Source organism: Podarcis muralis, chromosome 13 (assembly GCF_964188315.1).
Source record: "Podarcis muralis chromosome 13, rPodMur119.hap1.1, whole genome shotgun sequence".
Taxonomy (NCBI): Eukaryota; Metazoa; Chordata; class Lepidosauria; order Squamata; family Lacertidae; genus Podarcis; species Podarcis muralis.
In genome coordinates, this window is record NC_135667.1 from 28,666,028 (window position 1) to 28,683,937 (window position 17,910).

Genomic DNA, 17,910 nt, shown 5'->3' on the forward strand with positions numbered 1-17,910 from the left:
GTCACGTTTGAATTACAACGCTGCATGCAGGGTTTGGGGTATGAACTTTTTTTTCTTCCTTCCCAGCCATGTGGTCGCAAATGCTAACCTTTTCAATCAATGGCAAATTCCAGAGGAGCAGTCAAAACGCAGATGAGACGCCTCAGAGAAGACAAACACGGAGCAAAATCCCCCACACTCACTCCTCCTAGTTCAAGCTAGATTTGGTACGCCCACAGATCCTCCCTGCTTGCAACAACCACGATCGTTTCCCTTCCACGCTTTAGTAACAAAAGGAGTACATACATACATATATATATATGTGTGTGTGTGTGTGTGTGTGTATGTACACACACACACACACACACACACACACACACACACACATCTATATCTATACCTATCTATCTATCTATCATCTATCTATCCATATATATCCCTACACTGACATCAGTTGTTCATACCAATAAATCATCCTTTATGCCACCGTCATGTGACTGGCAAGTTTTTGAAATTAACCCAACATTTACGAATTGCGCCAAAGTTCAAGTGAAATTTAAAATGTTGAATGCGAGTTCATAAACATGTTGTTCTTTATTTGGGGCAGGGTGTTATTTATTATAAGCCGCAACCTAATCAACCAATAAGATCTACAGTAAAAACAACAAGCGTGGCAGGAAATTCCATTACGAAAATTCAACGCATTAAAAAGCTTGGTAAATAAGCAAGCTTTAAACTGGCGTTGTAAAGATAATCTAGAAGGTTCCAGCTGCGCTTCTGAGCAGAGTTGCGTTCCACCTTTAAGGTGCCACCACAGAAAAGGCCCTGAGCCTAAATGCTCATTTATCTTCAGACTACAATCCGCTATATTTCCAATTGCAACTTCTCTGCTTAGCTCCTTGGCCACATCCAAGCCGCATGTTGAAAGCAAATTTATACCACTTTAACAGCAAAAAATCCTGGGAAGTGTTGTTTTTAACCCATCACAGAGCTACCATTCCCAGGATTCTTTGGGGAGAGCCATGTGATCCATATGTGCTTTGAAATGTATGGTGTAGCTGTGACCCTATAAATTGGGGTGGATGTTGCCAGGAACTTCCCATCCACCTTGTGCTGCAGAAGCAACAAACCAGAACAGCACAAGTTCTCTGTAATTGAAGTCATCTGAAACGGTTTGCCAAAATGCGCAGAGATCCCAGGCAGCCCTTTAAAATGCCTCAAGACAACTGCTTAGCTTTCTACCCCATCCCTCCACCACTACCATTGGCCTTCCAAGGGGACTGTGGAGTAAAACCAGAGGCCGGATTTGTACAACAGGCAGAGTGGATTAGAACTGGCTGAGGCTACGGGTGGAATGGCAGCTGTATCCTCTCCCACTGCCTTGGGGCATTTAAATAGACTTTTTTTTTTTTTGTATAAAAACATGCCTGAATATGTTATTTGAGATTGAATTAATTCCTGGTAATAGGATCTGTTTATAGCAACTATGCACAAAATTCGCCATGATGGAGGAAAGTCTACATGCCTGAAATTATTTGGTTCCTCAGAGCCACATGGATTTCCCTCGCAAAGGGAGGGAAACAATTGTTCATGAAACTCTGTTCCAGGATCTTTCCCCTCCTCAATACTCCAACTTAATTCAGAATTCTCTGCATCTAATTAATTTTGAGGGGCTCACCGGCTTCACCAAGGGTAGCGTTCTGCAGGTAAGTCCGGCATCTCTCTTTGTGTTCTTCCAATGAGCTTCTTTGTTTGTAACTCCGCCCACAGAATTCGCACTTGAATGGTTTCTCCACTAGGAGGAATAAGCAAGCAAACAAAAGGACTGTTATATTTCTGTGCGTGTGCTGTTACTGACGCTTCAATTTTAATATGTAAACAAGTGGCTTAAAATCATTGCCTTGTTCATCCCTTGAATTCTCCTGCATGAGCGATCAGATTGCATCAGGGACTGGAATAATTCCAGATACCCAATTGCCCAGTGGACTTAAATATTTGACAGTGACGTTGAGTAATTATTATTATTATTATTATTATTATTATTATTATTATTATTATTATTATTATTATTTATGTCCCGCCCTCCCCAGCCGAAGCCGGGCTCAGGGCAGCTAACAACAATGAAATAATGCAACATTCTAAAAACATTTCATTATGAAAATTAATTAATTAAAGTATTTCCCCTCCAATCCCAACTGTACCCATTTTGCAGCTGAAGGGAAATGCGGAAGAGCAAAGTGTGGGTCCATGGTCACCAACAAGATTTCTCTGTAGATGCCAGTCTCCCAAACCTCCCTTAACTGTCCACTTTCTTCTTGCCTACGGTACATAGTTCCTAATGTTCCAGGGCTCTGTGGGAGATTTTACCCCAGTCCTGCTTTCTCCATGACTACTCCATGTCTCCCGCACCTATTCTGTCCTATTTTCTTCAGCCTCTCTGCCTCGCCCTTCTCACGCTTCATGTACACAGCTCCTGCTGTCCTTACGCATTTTGAAATTTCCTCAGAGCCCTCTCTCTCATTAACCTCCTTTTGTCTCCCATCTTCTCTCTTCTCTCTTCTCTCTTCTTCTCTCTCAAATTTCATCAAGTTCCCTTCTACTTTTAGCCTTTTAGCCTGCTCTGCACAGGTCCTTCAGCTATCTTTTTTTCTTTTTCTTTTTATTAAGTTTCCATTGTCATTACACCAACAAAAATGAGTGAAAAAAGAAAAAAAAATTACAAGAAAATTACAAAAAATACAATTCAGACCGCACCAGTGAATTAACATAAACAAACACTGAAAAGAAAAAATTAAGAGGGGAAAAAAAGGGACACAAAAAGGAAAAAAAAAGAAAAAAAGAAAACAAAGTGCGCAAAAGTAAACAAAGGCAAAACACAGAGAGAGTTTACATACAACACTAAACATTCAACGTCTGCTTCCATCCCTACTGGTTTCGGGTTTTCATTTTTAAGCGTTTTATTTTACAGCTGGTGTTAGTTTTTAGTTTGCGCATCGGAAGTTTTATAGTAAACCTGCTATAGTTGGTAAGTTTCTAAAATTGCCTTCCATATAAACCGAAAATTTACTCCATTCCTCATTTAACTTTGCATTTTTTTGATTTCTAATTCTTTGTGTCATCTTTGCCAATTCAATGAAGCCATATAGTTTTGATTGCCAATCCCTCACTGTTGGTAAGTTTGCGTCTTTCCAATTTTGGGCAATTAGCATTCTGGCCGCTGCTGTTGAGTACTGAAATAAGGTTTTATCTTTATCCCGTATTTCTTTCCCGACCATCCCTAACAGGAAGGCCTCTGGTTTTTTAGGGAATGTGTATCTGAGTATTTTTTTTAGTTCATCGTATATCTGGTTCCAGAATTTTTTGGTTTCCTCACATGTCCACCACATGTGTATAAAGTTGCCCTCTTTTGTTTTGCACCTCCAGCAGGCCTTATTACCAGTCTTGTACATCCTGCTTAGTTTTTCCGGTGTTAAGTACCATCTGTATACCATTTTTTCTAAGTTCTCTCTAATTGCGGCATTTGCCGTAAATTTTATTCCCTCGTTCCACAGTTTTGACCATTTCTCGTATTCAATGCTATGCCCCAGGTCTATCGCCCACTTGACCATGACTTCTTTGATTTCTTCGTCCTTTGTATCCCATTCTAATAGTATGTTATACATTTTGGATAGTAACTTGGATTTACTTTCAATTATTTCAATCTGGAATTTGGATTTTTTTTCGTTCATTCCTAATTTTTTATCTTCCGTCCATAGTGCATTGATCTGGTCCTTCAGCTATCTTGTTAGTACAGTGGTACCTCGGGTTAAGTACCGTATTTTTCGCCCTATAGGACGCACTTTTCCCCCTCCAAAAATGAAGGGGAAATCTGGGTGCGTCCTATGGGGCGAATGCAGGCTTTCGCTGAAGCTTGGAGAGCGAGAGGGGTCGGTGCGCACCGACCCCTCTCGCTCTCCAGGCTTCAGGAAGACATCCGCAGCCTAGGCAGCCCTGCGGGAGTTCCCACAGGGCTGTCTAGGCTGCGGATAGCAGCCTGCCGCCTGGCGTGAACGGCGCCCTGAAGCAGAGCGCCCCTCGCGCCGGGCAGACATCGGCCAGCCCCACAAGCTCGGGGGACAGCAAGGAGGCGCAGCGCCGCCATCCCGCTGTTCCTCGACCTGGTTCTGTTTCCCCGACCTGGTTTTGGGGGGGAAATAAAGGGGGGGATTTCCTTTATTTTCCCCCAAAAAAACTAGGTGCGTCCTATGGGACGAAAAATACGGTACTTAATTCGTTCCGGAGATCTGTACTTAACCTGAAACTGTTCTTAACCTGAAGCACCACTTTAGCTAATGGGGCCTCCTGCTGCTGCCGCGCCACCAGAGCACGATTTCTGTTCTCATCCTGAAGCAAAGTTCTTAACCTGAGGTACTATTTCTGGGTTAGCGGAGTCTGTAACCTGAAGCGTCTGTAACCTGAAGCGTATGTAACCCGAGGTACCACTGTATGGCTTTAAAAGAGGAGTAGTCAAATTCACAAAGGATAATAACAATGGCTGTTAGACATGATGGCTATGTATGTTCTATTTCCACTGTTGAAGGAAATTGAGATCGCTGCCCTGCAGAGGGTTAGACTAAATGACCCTCAGGATCCCTTCCAACTCTACAGTTCTCTGATTCTATGATTCCGGGTCCCCTTGCTCCTTTGCTTTTTTCCGGAGCCTCTTTTCAACCTTCAACGTGCATCAGAAAGCTACTCCTATCCCTACAGGCTGTGTGAGATGTTATTCCCAGTCAGACTGACCTTCTCTCTTAATACTAAAATGCTAATCGATGGCACTAAACGATTTGTGAACATTTTGTGACATCACAGCAGCTCTGCCAATCAGCATTCAGTGCTTCCACATGCATGATGCAAAGACTAGACATCAATTCTCTTTGTAAAGTTGATTGCTTATAACAAACACACACACACACACACACACACACACACGGTGTGACTTCATCACAGTTTCCTAGATAAGTGCGACACATCAGCATCAATGGCTTTGATCAATCTTGTGTGGTTAGTTGACTCTCACACAATATTTGGATGCAAAAGTAATTACTCATGGCGAAGGGGGTGGTAAAGAGTTTGAAAGACTGAAAGTGAAGAGGAAAAGGAACTGGAGGGCTCAATGAGGGCAGGGGGCGAGAACTACCGTTTTTTTACCGTATACGAGACGCCCCCATGTATAAGACACCCCCTACTTTTGGGGACCCAAAATTAAAAAAATGGGGAGAGATGGCCCAAAGTTATTGAACTTTTTTTTGGGAAGGATTGCCCAGATTTGTTGAGCTTCTTCTGGAGGGGAATGCCCCAAAAATCGCACACACAATTGCCACATCAACAGCCAATCTTAAGCAGCCCTTGCAGCAGCAACCAATCACCCACCCAATCGCCGCTGACAAGCTCCTGCTCGCAGCTGCAACAAATCGCCTGTCCCGCATATGCACTATCCGTGTATAAGACGCCCCCGATTTTTAACCTTATTTTAGAGTAAAAAAAAACCTTTGTCTTCTACACGGAAAAGTACGGTATTTTTTTGAAGTCACTTACCAGAATGTGTCCTTAAGTGACCAGTGAGCGCATCTCTCCTTTGACAGGCATAGCTGCAAAGGTGGCATTTGAATGGCTTTTCCCCGGTGTGAAGTTTAACATGGCGGAGAAGGTTGCCCTTCTGAGTAAACGAGGCCCCGCACTGGTTACACTGGAAAGGGCGCTCACCTTAAAAACACCATGGAAGGAGGAGAAAAAGGTATCACTTAAGTGCTATCATGCAGGCAGTATAGTCTCTATACTAAAAACACAAATTATACATAATTCTGCCTGAGGGCTGCCAGGCAGGGCTTTAGATGCCACACCACACTGGCCGAAAGAGGGAAAGCAAGGGCCACCCCACAGACCTAAAGTGTGTGTGTGTGTGTGTGTGTGTGTGTGTGTGTGTGTGTGGTGGTGGTGGTAAGGTAACAGCCAAGTGAGAGTGGCAATACCCAATTTTTTTTTAAAGCCGCAGCACACTCCTTTCCTGAATTAAACTTAGTGGCATTCTTCACCAGGAATAGCAAGAGTCTTGTGGCAGCTTAAAGACTAGGTGTTGTGTGCAACATAATTCTTGCTTGAAGCAGATCCACTGAAATTGATGGACAGGACGACTAACTCAGAGGCATTCGTTTCAGTGGGACCACTCTTTTTGTAATCACTATTTTTGGTTGGCAAACCAAATTGCAAAATTCAGATAAGTGCAAATTTTGAAGGATGGCTGTGTTTTGGTTCTCATGGTTTTTTCCAGGAAGTGGCAACGTGATAAATTTGGCTTTAAATGCAAACTGAATCAAAATCCCCCCCCCCTCTACTCCCCACTCAACTTAACACAGGGGTGATAAACTTAGTGGGCCCAGATCAAATGCATTTAACACCGGCCTTGCCTTAGAAAGGACTAAAAGTAATTACCAGTGTGGCTGCGCTTGTGAACCATCAAGACATTGAGGCTGACACAGCGCAACCCACAAATGTGGCAAATCAGCTTTCCACTAGATGGCCTGATGAGGTCGTACGGTCCGGAATGCCTCTCTAACTCGATGCTCTCATACTCTCCATACTCCTGCTGACAGTTATAAAGGCTCCCAGGCTCTCCTCGGTTTTCCATTGGTTCAGAATTCAAGACGCCGTCTTCTTTTTCAGTGTATTCACTTTTGCCTTTAAGCAAGCCATCTTCTGGAGGGGTGGGTGCAGGGAAATGGAAGACAGGTCCCAAATGTGAGGAGATGGATAAAAAATGAGAATCCATAGAAAGAAGTCAGCCATGCTTTTCCCCCTCCCCATTACTGACAAAAATAATGCAAAATGGTTTTTTCCTTAAGTTTTCTTGTTTGCCTTTTCCAGATCTTAAAACTTCTTTTGGGGGGCGGGGGGCAGATTGAATTCAAACTATTATAGGTTATAAGCCATTTAGACCAGGGGTGGGAATTTTGTTGGCCTCCAGTTCTCATCAGCCCCAGGCAGCACATTCAACAGTCTGTGATGATGGGAACTAGAGTCTGATAATCTGGAAAAGCAGTTTTCCCATCCCTGATTTAGGCCAGCGAAAACCATTTTTTAATGCCCACCCTCTTTCAATTTCCCTTGTCCACCCCATTCACAACTGCTCACAGTATGAAGAAAATAGAGAACCCGGAAGAAGAGAAAGAAAAATAGGAGAGAGATAGAGATGAAGGGAGGGCAGAGAAGAGAAACAACAACATGAAGACAAGATGGATCCATTCAAGATCCAGCAACTCAGGATATGGCTCCCAGGTAAGATCAGAGGTGTCAGGAGTATTTCATTTTTAGAATCACTGTTTCCTTGACGCTTAATTCTAATATTTCTTCCGCCCACTGATCAATCCATATCTCTGTCTTATAAGTTGTCATTCTGGAGCCACCTGTGCTCACCTGAGGCCAGGAAGTGCTCTGGATTTCTGAGCAGCTGCAGGAACAAGAAAGCACTCAGCTCAATGAACTGTTTGAAACTCCAAAGACAGCTGCTTTTGGCATTAGAGTCACCTCTGATTGAAAGTCTTTAAGCAGCAACCCATTGTACACAACCATGCAATTCCACCTGGGTCAAAGGGATGGAGGCTACTTCTGTGTGCTGGCTTTTCATCACATGGCCCTAAAAATACTGGGGGAAGGCTCCACCGAGCACTTCAGAATTAGGTCTCTTTGAGTCTTGTTTGTTTTAACTAGAGGACATCCAAAACCAAAATGATCCAGGTACCAGGAATGGAATTTGCTATTTATCACAGGAACGAGGGCCAGATTTAGGTGTGATGCTACTGAAGGTAATGGGGCCCTTTATATGTCCAGCTGTCCTTTGTCAACAACAAATTGTCGCTGTTTTTTGTGTTGAATATATGCTATATGGTAATTTATGGACCTAATAGGAGCCTACACAAGACAAAACAAAACAAAACACTGGTGTAGGTATTATTTTATTTGTTTTTTATCTTATATTTTGGAAATGTACATCCAGGTTTTTTTCCCTTTAAATTTTTTTGGGGACCCCAAGAGAGTGGGGCCCTAAGATATAGCCTGTTTAACTTATACATAAATCCGGCACTGACAGGCATGGACCAATAGGAGTGTTGGTCGGAGTATGTGTATGGTGCTTAACTCTTCCTCTGCCAGCTATTGTTCCGTTCCAAAATCACCTCAAGGTTCCTGCTTCCCCTTCCAGGGCTGATGCATGTGAACCCTGAAGAAGGAAAATCAACTCATGGGCAGGATCTGAGCCAGAAAATTGTCAACAGGGAAAGCCCTCCCTCCCACCTTCTCCTGAGACTGCTTGTCATTTTTTCTTTTTTTAAAGCCTCAACACCAAGACTTCATTAAACACATTTGTTTATAATGGATGAGTTGCCCTGAAATGCCTCATGCTTCATTTAAAAACAGCATCATGTTGTAGCTGTAAAGGTAGTATTTCTGCAGGTAAGGGAAAGCCCGCTTCTCGCTCTATGGCCAGCAGAATGAATTAAGCAAAAAATAGTAAACAATGCAGAACTACACGAAATAAGTCGTGCAAATTCAATTTACATAATATATTCATGAGCACAGTTCAACTTATCTAGGAATGGAATTTAATTTGCCCCCCCCCCCAGCGAAGAGTTACATATGGCCCTTCCCATTGCATGCAAGTCTTTGAAAAGCTACAGTGAGTCTATGCAACTGGAACCTGTGAAGTCTGTCTGTTCAATTTCCCAATCATTGCATTTCTTTCCCTCCCAGTTTTCCATTCCCCTCCCTGTCATTCTGTGCCCACTGAACACGCTCAGTCCTCGTTTGACTGCTTTGGATTTTTAAGAACCCTGCCTAGAACACAAATCACTGTAGAAGCTCCATAAATAGGTCATCTGGAGAAGCCTGTAGGATCTATTGGCTCATAGGATCATTTCCACATAAGGCAGGTATGGAGAAGCTGTGGACCTCTAGATGTTGCTGAACTATAGTTCCTATCAGGCCCACCAAGGCTTACCAATGGCCAGGGATGATGGGAATTGTAGTTCAGCAGCATCTGGAGGCCCAAAGGATCCCTGCTTAAGAGTTGCCCATGGCCACTACCAGGGAACTGACTACTTTGGAAGCAGCTGGGCGTATGCATCCATCACCACAACTGTCTTGAAACAAACATAGGAAGCAAAATCCTATGCATGTTTACTTGCTGGTAAGTTCCACTGTGTTCATTCAATAGGGCACACTCCCATGTAAGTGGAAATAGGATCACAGTCTTAGTAACAATTGTGGAGGTTACCATTCATTGCCTTTCTGTAGCAGATGAAATTTGAGGGACTCCATAATAAATGCACATGCAGGACAGCTGGTATGTTGAACTTGTTGAAGAAATCTTGGGTGGCCAGGAGTGGACTTTTGCATTAAGTGATCGTTTAATACAAAAGCCCAGTCCTGGCCACCCAAGCTTTCATTTTAGCAGCCCAGTTTAGATGGAAACGGTTTCTTCTTCCTATCGTTGAGCAACTAGGAGTCAGAACAGGGGTTGGCACCCTAAGGTCATTTAACCAGCCCATGGACCCCCGCCACCCACTCGGGGATCCCCGCTGCCCACTCAGTCGGCTCCTGTGCGCCATGCTAAACCGGCGCAGAGCAGAGTGGGGACCACCTTCCACGACGCTGGCTGGCTCCTGCGATGCTGGAAGCTCCTGCAGCCAATGGGAAGCTGCGCACACCTCCTCCGCGCCAGAAGGAGCACCAGAAATAGTGTTTGCGTGTGCGTGTGTGCACGCGCACTCCAGCCCACTGCGGCGTCTGCAGGACTGTGAACTGGCCCAAGCCACAAAATCTTTGCCGACCCCTGAGTCAGAAAGCCTTTGCCAGTGTACTGCAAACCACACAGAGAGAACTACACAGAGAGAACTATCTTCTGTCTGCCCCCAGCTCTATGGTTTGAGAAAAGTAGTGTGGGGAGTGAATGTATCAACTTCTGAAGATATGCTTTGATTGCAGAATATGGTTCCAGACATCCTCACTGGCTATGCACAGTGACTACCTCTAGAGGTTTTTGTATGGGTAGAGTTTACTAATCGTATGTGTTTGCATGAGGAGCATCTGCATGTATGGGGCTGAAGGAGAAGGATCTTGGCAGTTGGGCGTGGCCAGTGAAGGAGAAACAAGTTTTTGCAGCTGGCTGATAAGAAGGAGCCTTGAGGAGAAAAGGGCTAAGCTGTTGGTTTTTGGAAACCATACAGACCAGCACTGGGCACCTGGGTGCTTGCCTTCCTCCCAGTTTGTACAATGCAAATAAGTAGATGTCATAAATAAGGGTGGGGAAATCTGCCTGTTTCTGTTTCTCTGGTTTCTGGTTTCTCCAAGGTTAAGTTCCATTCTCCACATTTCCACATCAGTCCTCAGGAAAAGTCATCGGCATTTTGCTGTCAATTTATCCGAGCGCGCACACATTTGTATACATATTTTTGCAAAGCAATTTCCCCGAAAGTAACACATTTCTGTATATTATTTTCACTAATATATACGTTTTAATGATGCTTTATCCTCAACATATGCATTTTTGCACACATTTCTTGGCTGAAAAACTGCATATGCAAAAACTTCAGAGAAGTGCAAATTTCAAAGAGTGGCTCTGTTTGGATTGCACTGTTTTGGAAACGGCAAATTACCGTTTTTTTGCTGTATAAGACTCACTTTTTCCCTCCTAAAAAGTAAGGGGAAATGTGTGTGCATCTTATGGAGTGAATGCAGGCTGCGCAGCTATCCCAGAAGCCAAAATAGCAAGAGGGATTGCTGCTTTCACTGCGCAGCGATCCCTCTTGCTGTTCTGGCTTCTGAGATTCAGAATACTTTTTTTCTTGTTTTCCTCCTCCAAAAACTAGGTGCGTCTTGTGGTCTGGTGCATCTTATAGAGCGAAAAATACAGCAGGTAGGTTTGCCTTTAAATGCGAACTGAATTCTCTGGCATCCCTAGTTACAAAATCACACTACACAAGTCCACAGCACTCTCCACTCCCAAGGAAACGGACTGTGCGAAAGGCTGGCCCTGGTTGGGGAAGTGGAGACATGAACAAGACAACTCACCTACTTCGGGATTCTGCCTGTGGGAACCTCTTTGCAAGATTCTTACTGAAACTCCTCCTAGGAAAAATACCCGCCTTTTGCTTTTCCTTCAGGCCATCTGCCTCTGCATCTCTCTGCCCCTGATTCACTTTTGATAAGGAACTGAAAGGATGCACCTGAGCCCTCCTGACTGAAGCCCCCGCCATGCTCTAGTGCTCGAAGGTTCCCCCAAGCAAAGGCTTGAGCGATTTTTCAGTTTGCATGTAGGTGCTTTCTAAAAAAGCACGGCGGGAAACATGCGGACCAACATGCAGGAGGGGCAGAAAGCAGAAGCTGTGACAAAAGAGCAGTTTGGTGACAAACCCTGTCTTCACTGGCAGGAGGTAAAGGGAAGAGAGAGTAGCCCAGCCTTGCTCAGTGAGGCTTATATTTGTCTTGAAAAAGCAAGACTTGATTTGAAAGCCTTTCACTTATGCCTGGCTATGGGTTAAGGCTGGCACATCCAAAGTCCATTTCAGGGGCCTAATCTGCCAGTTGGTTTAATCTGGCCCCTGTGGCAGTTTATTACCTGGGTGTAAAATCCCTGAAAAAAAGATCAACAACTTCAACCCTAAAAAAGGGGATGTTCACTTCATCAAATCTAACCCTCTTTGAAAAAAGTTTGGGCACCCCTGTTAAACTCACCAGGAGAGCTCTGCCAATTGAGAATTCTGAATATTCCCTCCCCAACAGGCCAAGGAAGCTGGAGGGGACAGAAACCACACCCTTAATTTAATTTACTCAGTAAGAAGTGTCACACAATTCAATAGGATTTACTTCTGTGTAGACAAAGGGACACTGGAAGCTGCTTTATTCTATGTCAAACCACTGGTCCTTCTAGCTCAGTACTGTCTACACCAGGGGTAGCAAAGCGGTGCCCTCCAGGTGTTACTGGACTCTGTATCCCATCATTCTCAGCAAACACAGCCAGAGATTATAGAAGTTGGAGTCTAACAACATCTGCAATGCACCATGTTAGTTACTCCAGTCTACACTGACTGGCAGCAGGCAAGGGATTCTCCCAATTCTACTTGCAGATGCTGGGGACTGAAGCTGGGATATTCTGCATGCAAAGCAGATACTCTACTGCTGAGCTGCAGCCCTTCCCAGTGCAGAGGATTGAATTGTGAGGCTGAAATTCTAAGCACTCTTAAATGGTGGTGAGTCCTATTGGAATCAGAGAGCCTTGCTGCCAAATAGATGTGTTTAAAATTGCACCGACAAAGACAGAGGAACTGCTGCCTGCCTTTCTCTTTCTCTCACCATCTCTCTTCTTAACAGCTACTTGCATCTGCTCCTCACCTTTCCAACTTCCATTTTTAAACAAAAGTCACCACAATGGTTCTGTCTCATTCCGTTTATATCTGGACAACGACATCCATCGTTCCTAACCAGCATGGTCAGGGATGATGGGAGTCAGTGCCGTAGCTACCCAATTTTTTGCCTCAGGTGAAACCTCCAGAGGGGCGCCCTTGAGGCTCCCAGTCTGCGTACAAAAATGTGTGGGGTGGGTCTTTGATCCAGGTGAAATGAAGCCCTGTTTTGCCCCTGCTGAGAACTGTGATTCAGCAACAGCTAGGGATTTGTGGTTGGTCAAAGGCTTCAAAGGCATCACAGCATTTACACACAATCTAGAGGACTGAATTTCCTCCCTCAGCCCACTCCATCCACAGGAGACAGGCTGAGAAAACTGGAGGGGAATGTGGCAGCGCTGGCCGCCTTTCTACAGCTGGTTAAGAATCTCTGTTTGACTCATCACTCCTTAGCATGAATCGTTCAATCCCATTCCCAACTCCTGGGTAAAACCAGTCACTGAAAAGGAGGGAAGATGAACATTGGAGGAAGGCCGCCAATGGTTCTGTGACCCTATCCAACCGTCCCTGCCTGCTTGTGTGTACATGTGGCTGTGGAGGGGAGACTTAAAGTTAGGATTTGCAACCATCAGAGCCTTTCACACGAGGAAGGCAACGCACTGCCACACGCTCAGGGCTGATTCATACATTGGTAGAGCAAGGCAGAAGCCACTTCTCTGGGGTCCCTTCCCACTCCACTCCACACTAATGTCAGCGTCTGAAAAACCATGTCATTCCTTCCACCCATGGAGCTCTGACACATAACTGTTACGGGTGGAGCAGTGTGGGAAGAAAAAAACCAGAGGAAAACGTTACCTATGCTGTTGTGACAAGAGTGTGACTCAGGCCCCCGTCGTGTTCATGCCTCCTCAAGCTTTCCCCAAGGCAAAGGGTACATCCACACTAGGTGTGGGTGGTTGATGTGTAATTCCCACTCTTCGTCCCGTGAGGGGAAATTGACATGATGGAAGATGGGGCACATGTTGAAGGGTGGGAAGTTATAAGGCTTACGGTGAGAGAGAACAATGAGTGGGCAGTACTAACAGTGAGTGGGCAATTGCCAATTCATTTCCGAGCACAATTCAAGGTATTTAAAACCCTAAATGGCGTAAGACCCAAATACCTGAAAGATCGCTTCCTTCCCTACAGACTTTCTTGGGTGTTAAGATCAGCAGATTAGTCATTCTGTCACCCTCAGAAATTTAGCCAGGGTAGTCTGGGAGAGGGAATCCTTTATGTCAGCTCCTAGGTCAGAGTTTTGGATTTGGATTTGATATCCCACTTTATCACTACCCTAAGGAGTCTCAAAGCGGCTAACATTCTCCTCTCCCTTCCTCCCCCACAACAAACACTCTGTGGGGTGAGTGGGGCTGAGAGACTTCAGAGAAGTGTGACTGGCCCAAGGTCACCCAGCAGCTGCATGTGGAGAAGCGGAGACGCGAACCCAGTTCACCAGATTACGAGTCTACCACTCTTAACCACTACACCACATTGGCTCTTTTCCATGTTGGCGACACACTTTTTAGACATGCAACATTTCACGACACGGTAATTCAGTTTTACCAGCAGACCAGAGGTTAAATGAACCTATTTCGAGCCCCGACAGGTACACAACACACCTAAACGCTGCAGCTGACACACTAATGTGTTGCAACACACAGTTTGGAAAGCTCTGTCCTAGGTTGCAGAATTCCCTCTGTATTATGCAGTTTCCATCATATGCTGAAGACAGACCTCTTTACCCTGGCTTTTGACACCTGATATATGTATTTTCAGAACTTACCCGATTCCTGTAATATAATTTGTTTTGACTGTTTTTAATTCTGAATTTTAAGCTGTTGCAACCTACCCTTGGACCTCCTGGTAAAGTGTGGGTGATAAATTGATTAATAACAACAACAAAACCTGAAACATGGGTGCAGAGGGGGATGACTTCGGATCTTGTCTTGTTTTTCATTTAAATAACTAATTTCTAGGGTGATGCCTCAATGAACCCAGACAGACGGTGAACACCTGGTGGAAATTTCACTTACTAAAAATACCAACCAAACTTTCCGAATTCCTTGGCAAGGACGAGAGCTTATTGCCAAAAAGCTGGCCTCTCTTAAAAGAAAATAAAAAACAGGGGAGGGACAAAATAATAAATAAGCAAACTAGATGGGGGGGGTAAAGAAAAGCTATTCAAATATCGAGAACTTATATGCTTCCATTGTGGAAGGTCTGAAGTAGGGATAGGGAGAAACCCAGTTCAGTTCGCTCTGAAAAGGCAAATCTACCCAATTCGCACTTCCTGAAGCAATACGTGAACTGAAACAAAGTCATTCTTCGAAATGGGCGCTTTTACAGTGTGCACAGAATGCATATATAACATTTAAAGAACGTTAAAAATTGCACTGTATTAGGCAAAGCTTCATACATCAATGTGCGTATGAGCAGAATCCCACACTAAAATGCTGATAAATCTTCACGAGAATCTTTTTTTTTTTAAATCAACTTGCAAGTGATGGGGGAATGTGGAGAACTCAGCTTAATGTTTGAAAAATGAAAAACTGAGAAGAACAGCCTAGTTTGAAAGCGCCGGAAGTGATTTTGTCTCAGAAAATGTGACCTATACTAGCAATGGTTTTCAAATTCTGCACCTTCAGAGAATCCATTCCAGATGAAATTGTCTGCTGACGAATCCTTGAACGCTGTGGAGGGTTCTGGGTCATGTTCTCAGTACAGGTGGGGTTCAGGCATCCTAGGCCCACTGGGACTAATTGCTGCCGCACGAGAACCCCAAATGTACTCCAGAATATCCCCAGACACTTTGAAATATAAATGGTGCTGATAGTGGCAGCAGCAGCAGCAGCTGGTAAGCTACCTTCCATAGAAATTTGTCTCCCATTACTAGATCTGTTGGTGAGGTTCTCTGATAAGCCTATGAGGAACCCTAGGAGTCTCAGAAACGTAGCTTGAAAAACACAGCACAAGCCTATTAAGACCATCAGTACCTCCATCCAAAGAACCCTGGGAATTAGTCTAGGTGGAAAGGTTAGGGAACTCTAATAAAGAGTGCATGGAGAGCGCCTGGAGCTCTGTATTTACCTTGTTCCATCTCCAGCTTCTCTTTACACAATACATTAATCCCAGGTAACAGAGCTGGGAAGGACTTCTGCATGAGACTTTGGAAAGTTGCTGCTCATCGTAATAGACAATATGGGCTGGACTTGGCTAGCATAATGCAGCTTCCCAAATTCTGATGTCTCGCCTTCTTTAAGGGCCACGCTTCAGCGTTCACAAAGCAACAAAAATTGGACAAAATTCATTAAACAAATCTCTCGCTCCCGCCCCAATACCCCACTGTGAAAGGAGAGACTTTAAAGTGCTTGGAGACAGGTAGTTGCCTTTTGGGGGAGCTCATATTATTCCATAAACAGCCCATATACATGGGCAAAGAGTTAATGCGCTGCATATTTCACCCATGTCATAACAACTCCTAGGCACGTTAGTTAATAAAACAAAGGAAGAAAACACAGAGAATTCACAGAGCCCTGCCTGACTTGTGAGTTTCAAATCAGAAACCACAATCAAAGGAAGACGGTGCCAATACAGTAAGTTTCAAGTTCCACAGCCGTGTGTGTTTTTGAAATCCTTTATGAAATCCCCTGTTAAATGAGCCTCTGCAGAAAAGGACTTGCTGAAGTTGCTAGATACGCCTCTCCCCCTCCCAATTTTGTCCCACTAGCAGGACGAGGCAAGAGATGCGATATTCTGATAATAATAAAAAACAGAGCACTTCCTTTCTAGCACAGCCACACGCCTAAGGCGACGGCAGCTGGAACCTCAACCAAGAAAACTTTGGGCAGATGCTCCCATTTTGCTCTTGTCTTTTCTCTTGCTCTTTTCACAGACACCCATAAAACAAAACCGCAACACGCCTACTGGCTTAAAGGTCCAAGGTAACTTGCCCACGCACCTTTCCCTATTTTGCACAAACACAAACAAACTAACTTACAGAGCTGACAAACCTCTAATTCAGGAGTTCATAACTTCACTAGCTGGGAATCCAAATTTGAAAATGGGACATACCTATACATGCAAATATATATAGGAGGTAAGGAGTTCCTGAACCCTGCAGCTTAAAAGCTCTCAGAGAGTAAAATTTCCAGGGGCAGCTGTGATGGAAAAGAGGACAAGGACTCCTGTACCTTTAATAGTTGTACAGAAGAGCGGATTTTAGCTGGTATAGATAAACTTGTCCTTGCTGGCACAAGGAAAGCACAAGACCAGTAACTATCCTGTGATAAACGTTCATAAGTGTCCAGAAGATCAGGGGTCATCCCATGACAGAGTTCAGAAGCGGCAGATCTTTTTCAGAGAAGGACCATTTGGGCCCTTGTGAAAGTACCCGCCTAATGTTTGCACTGCTCCTGTGAGCAGGCCATGGACGCAGCAGTTGATTGTAGACTCTGTGCTGCTCCTATGGCACCCACATAACATTGCCCTTGTCAAAATGCCTTCACGTATTTCCCTCCCCCCATTTAATCCAGAATCGCTGTTCCTGAATGTGTGAACATCAGTGGGCACGGTTAACTGTCATGGGAATGCACTCCCAATTCTGTGCACTGCTAAATGCCCAAGAGCACATTTATATAAAATATGAATTGGCCTTTTGTTCCTGATAGTATATTCTATTAAACAAAACAGAACTTTTATTCCCTTTTTAGCTCAAACCCTATTTCTGGTAAGGCAGGTGATGTCACTCAGAGCCACTGCCATGGAGGGACTTAAAGGGGAAGTTCACGATCTTCCTGATTATCTCCTTAGCCGCTTATCTCTGCACTTGGTGCAGACAGTTGCAGTCCTGCTAACTCCACAGATACAACAGAGATAAAGGCAACATTTCCGGACTAACTTCTGTTAGTGCAAAAGAAAAAAAGAAAAATAAAGGTTTGTCTGGTATTGGGGATTGCTAATAGGCTGCACTGAGAAGGTGGGGGACAATGGCAGGTCATATATGTCCCCCCCGTCAAGTTAAGGTAAAGGGAAAGGACCCCTGGATGGTTAAGTCCAGTCAAAGATGACTATGGGGTTGTGGTGCTCATCTCGCTTTCAGGCCAAGTGAGCCAGCGTTTGTCCACAGACAGCTTTCTGGGTCGTGTGGCCAGCATGACTAAACTGCTTCTGGCACAACAGATCACCGTGACGGAAACCAGCGCACACGAAAACGCCGTTTACCTTCCCGCCATAGCGGTACCTATTTATCTACTTGCACTGGCGTGCTTTCAAACTGCTAGGTTGTCTGTCAAGACAGAAAGAAGGACAGACCTCCTGCAGTCCATGTGGCTGTAAGAGGCATGCAGAAGCAGGAGTTCAGCAGCTGCAGCTTACTATATGCAATAGTGAGAAAAGCAACATTTGTTGAAATCCCTTTTTTATATAGAGCTACAGAAACCCTGGGCTAGTTTTCACTCAA

The 17,910-nt window shown here is 44.5% G+C and overlaps 1 protein-coding gene across 1 annotated transcript in view; it reads right to left on the reverse strand.

The window, feature by feature from the left end:
- IKZF3 (IKAROS family zinc finger 3) overlaps nucleotides 1–17,910 on the reverse strand; it is a 60,626-nt gene that overhangs the window by 26,514 nt on the left and 16,202 nt on the right. Inside the window, exons 4-6 of the mRNA XM_028703753.2 lie at nucleotides 6,451–6,714; nucleotides 5,557–5,724; nucleotides 1,658–1,774 (exon numbers count right to left, since the gene is read on the reverse strand). Of these exons, the coding sequence (XP_028559586.2) occupies nucleotides 1,658–1,774; nucleotides 5,557–5,724; nucleotides 6,451–6,714 (549 nt within the window). The remainder of the gene's footprint in view (nucleotides 1–1,657; nucleotides 1,775–5,556; nucleotides 5,725–6,450; nucleotides 6,715–17,910) is intronic.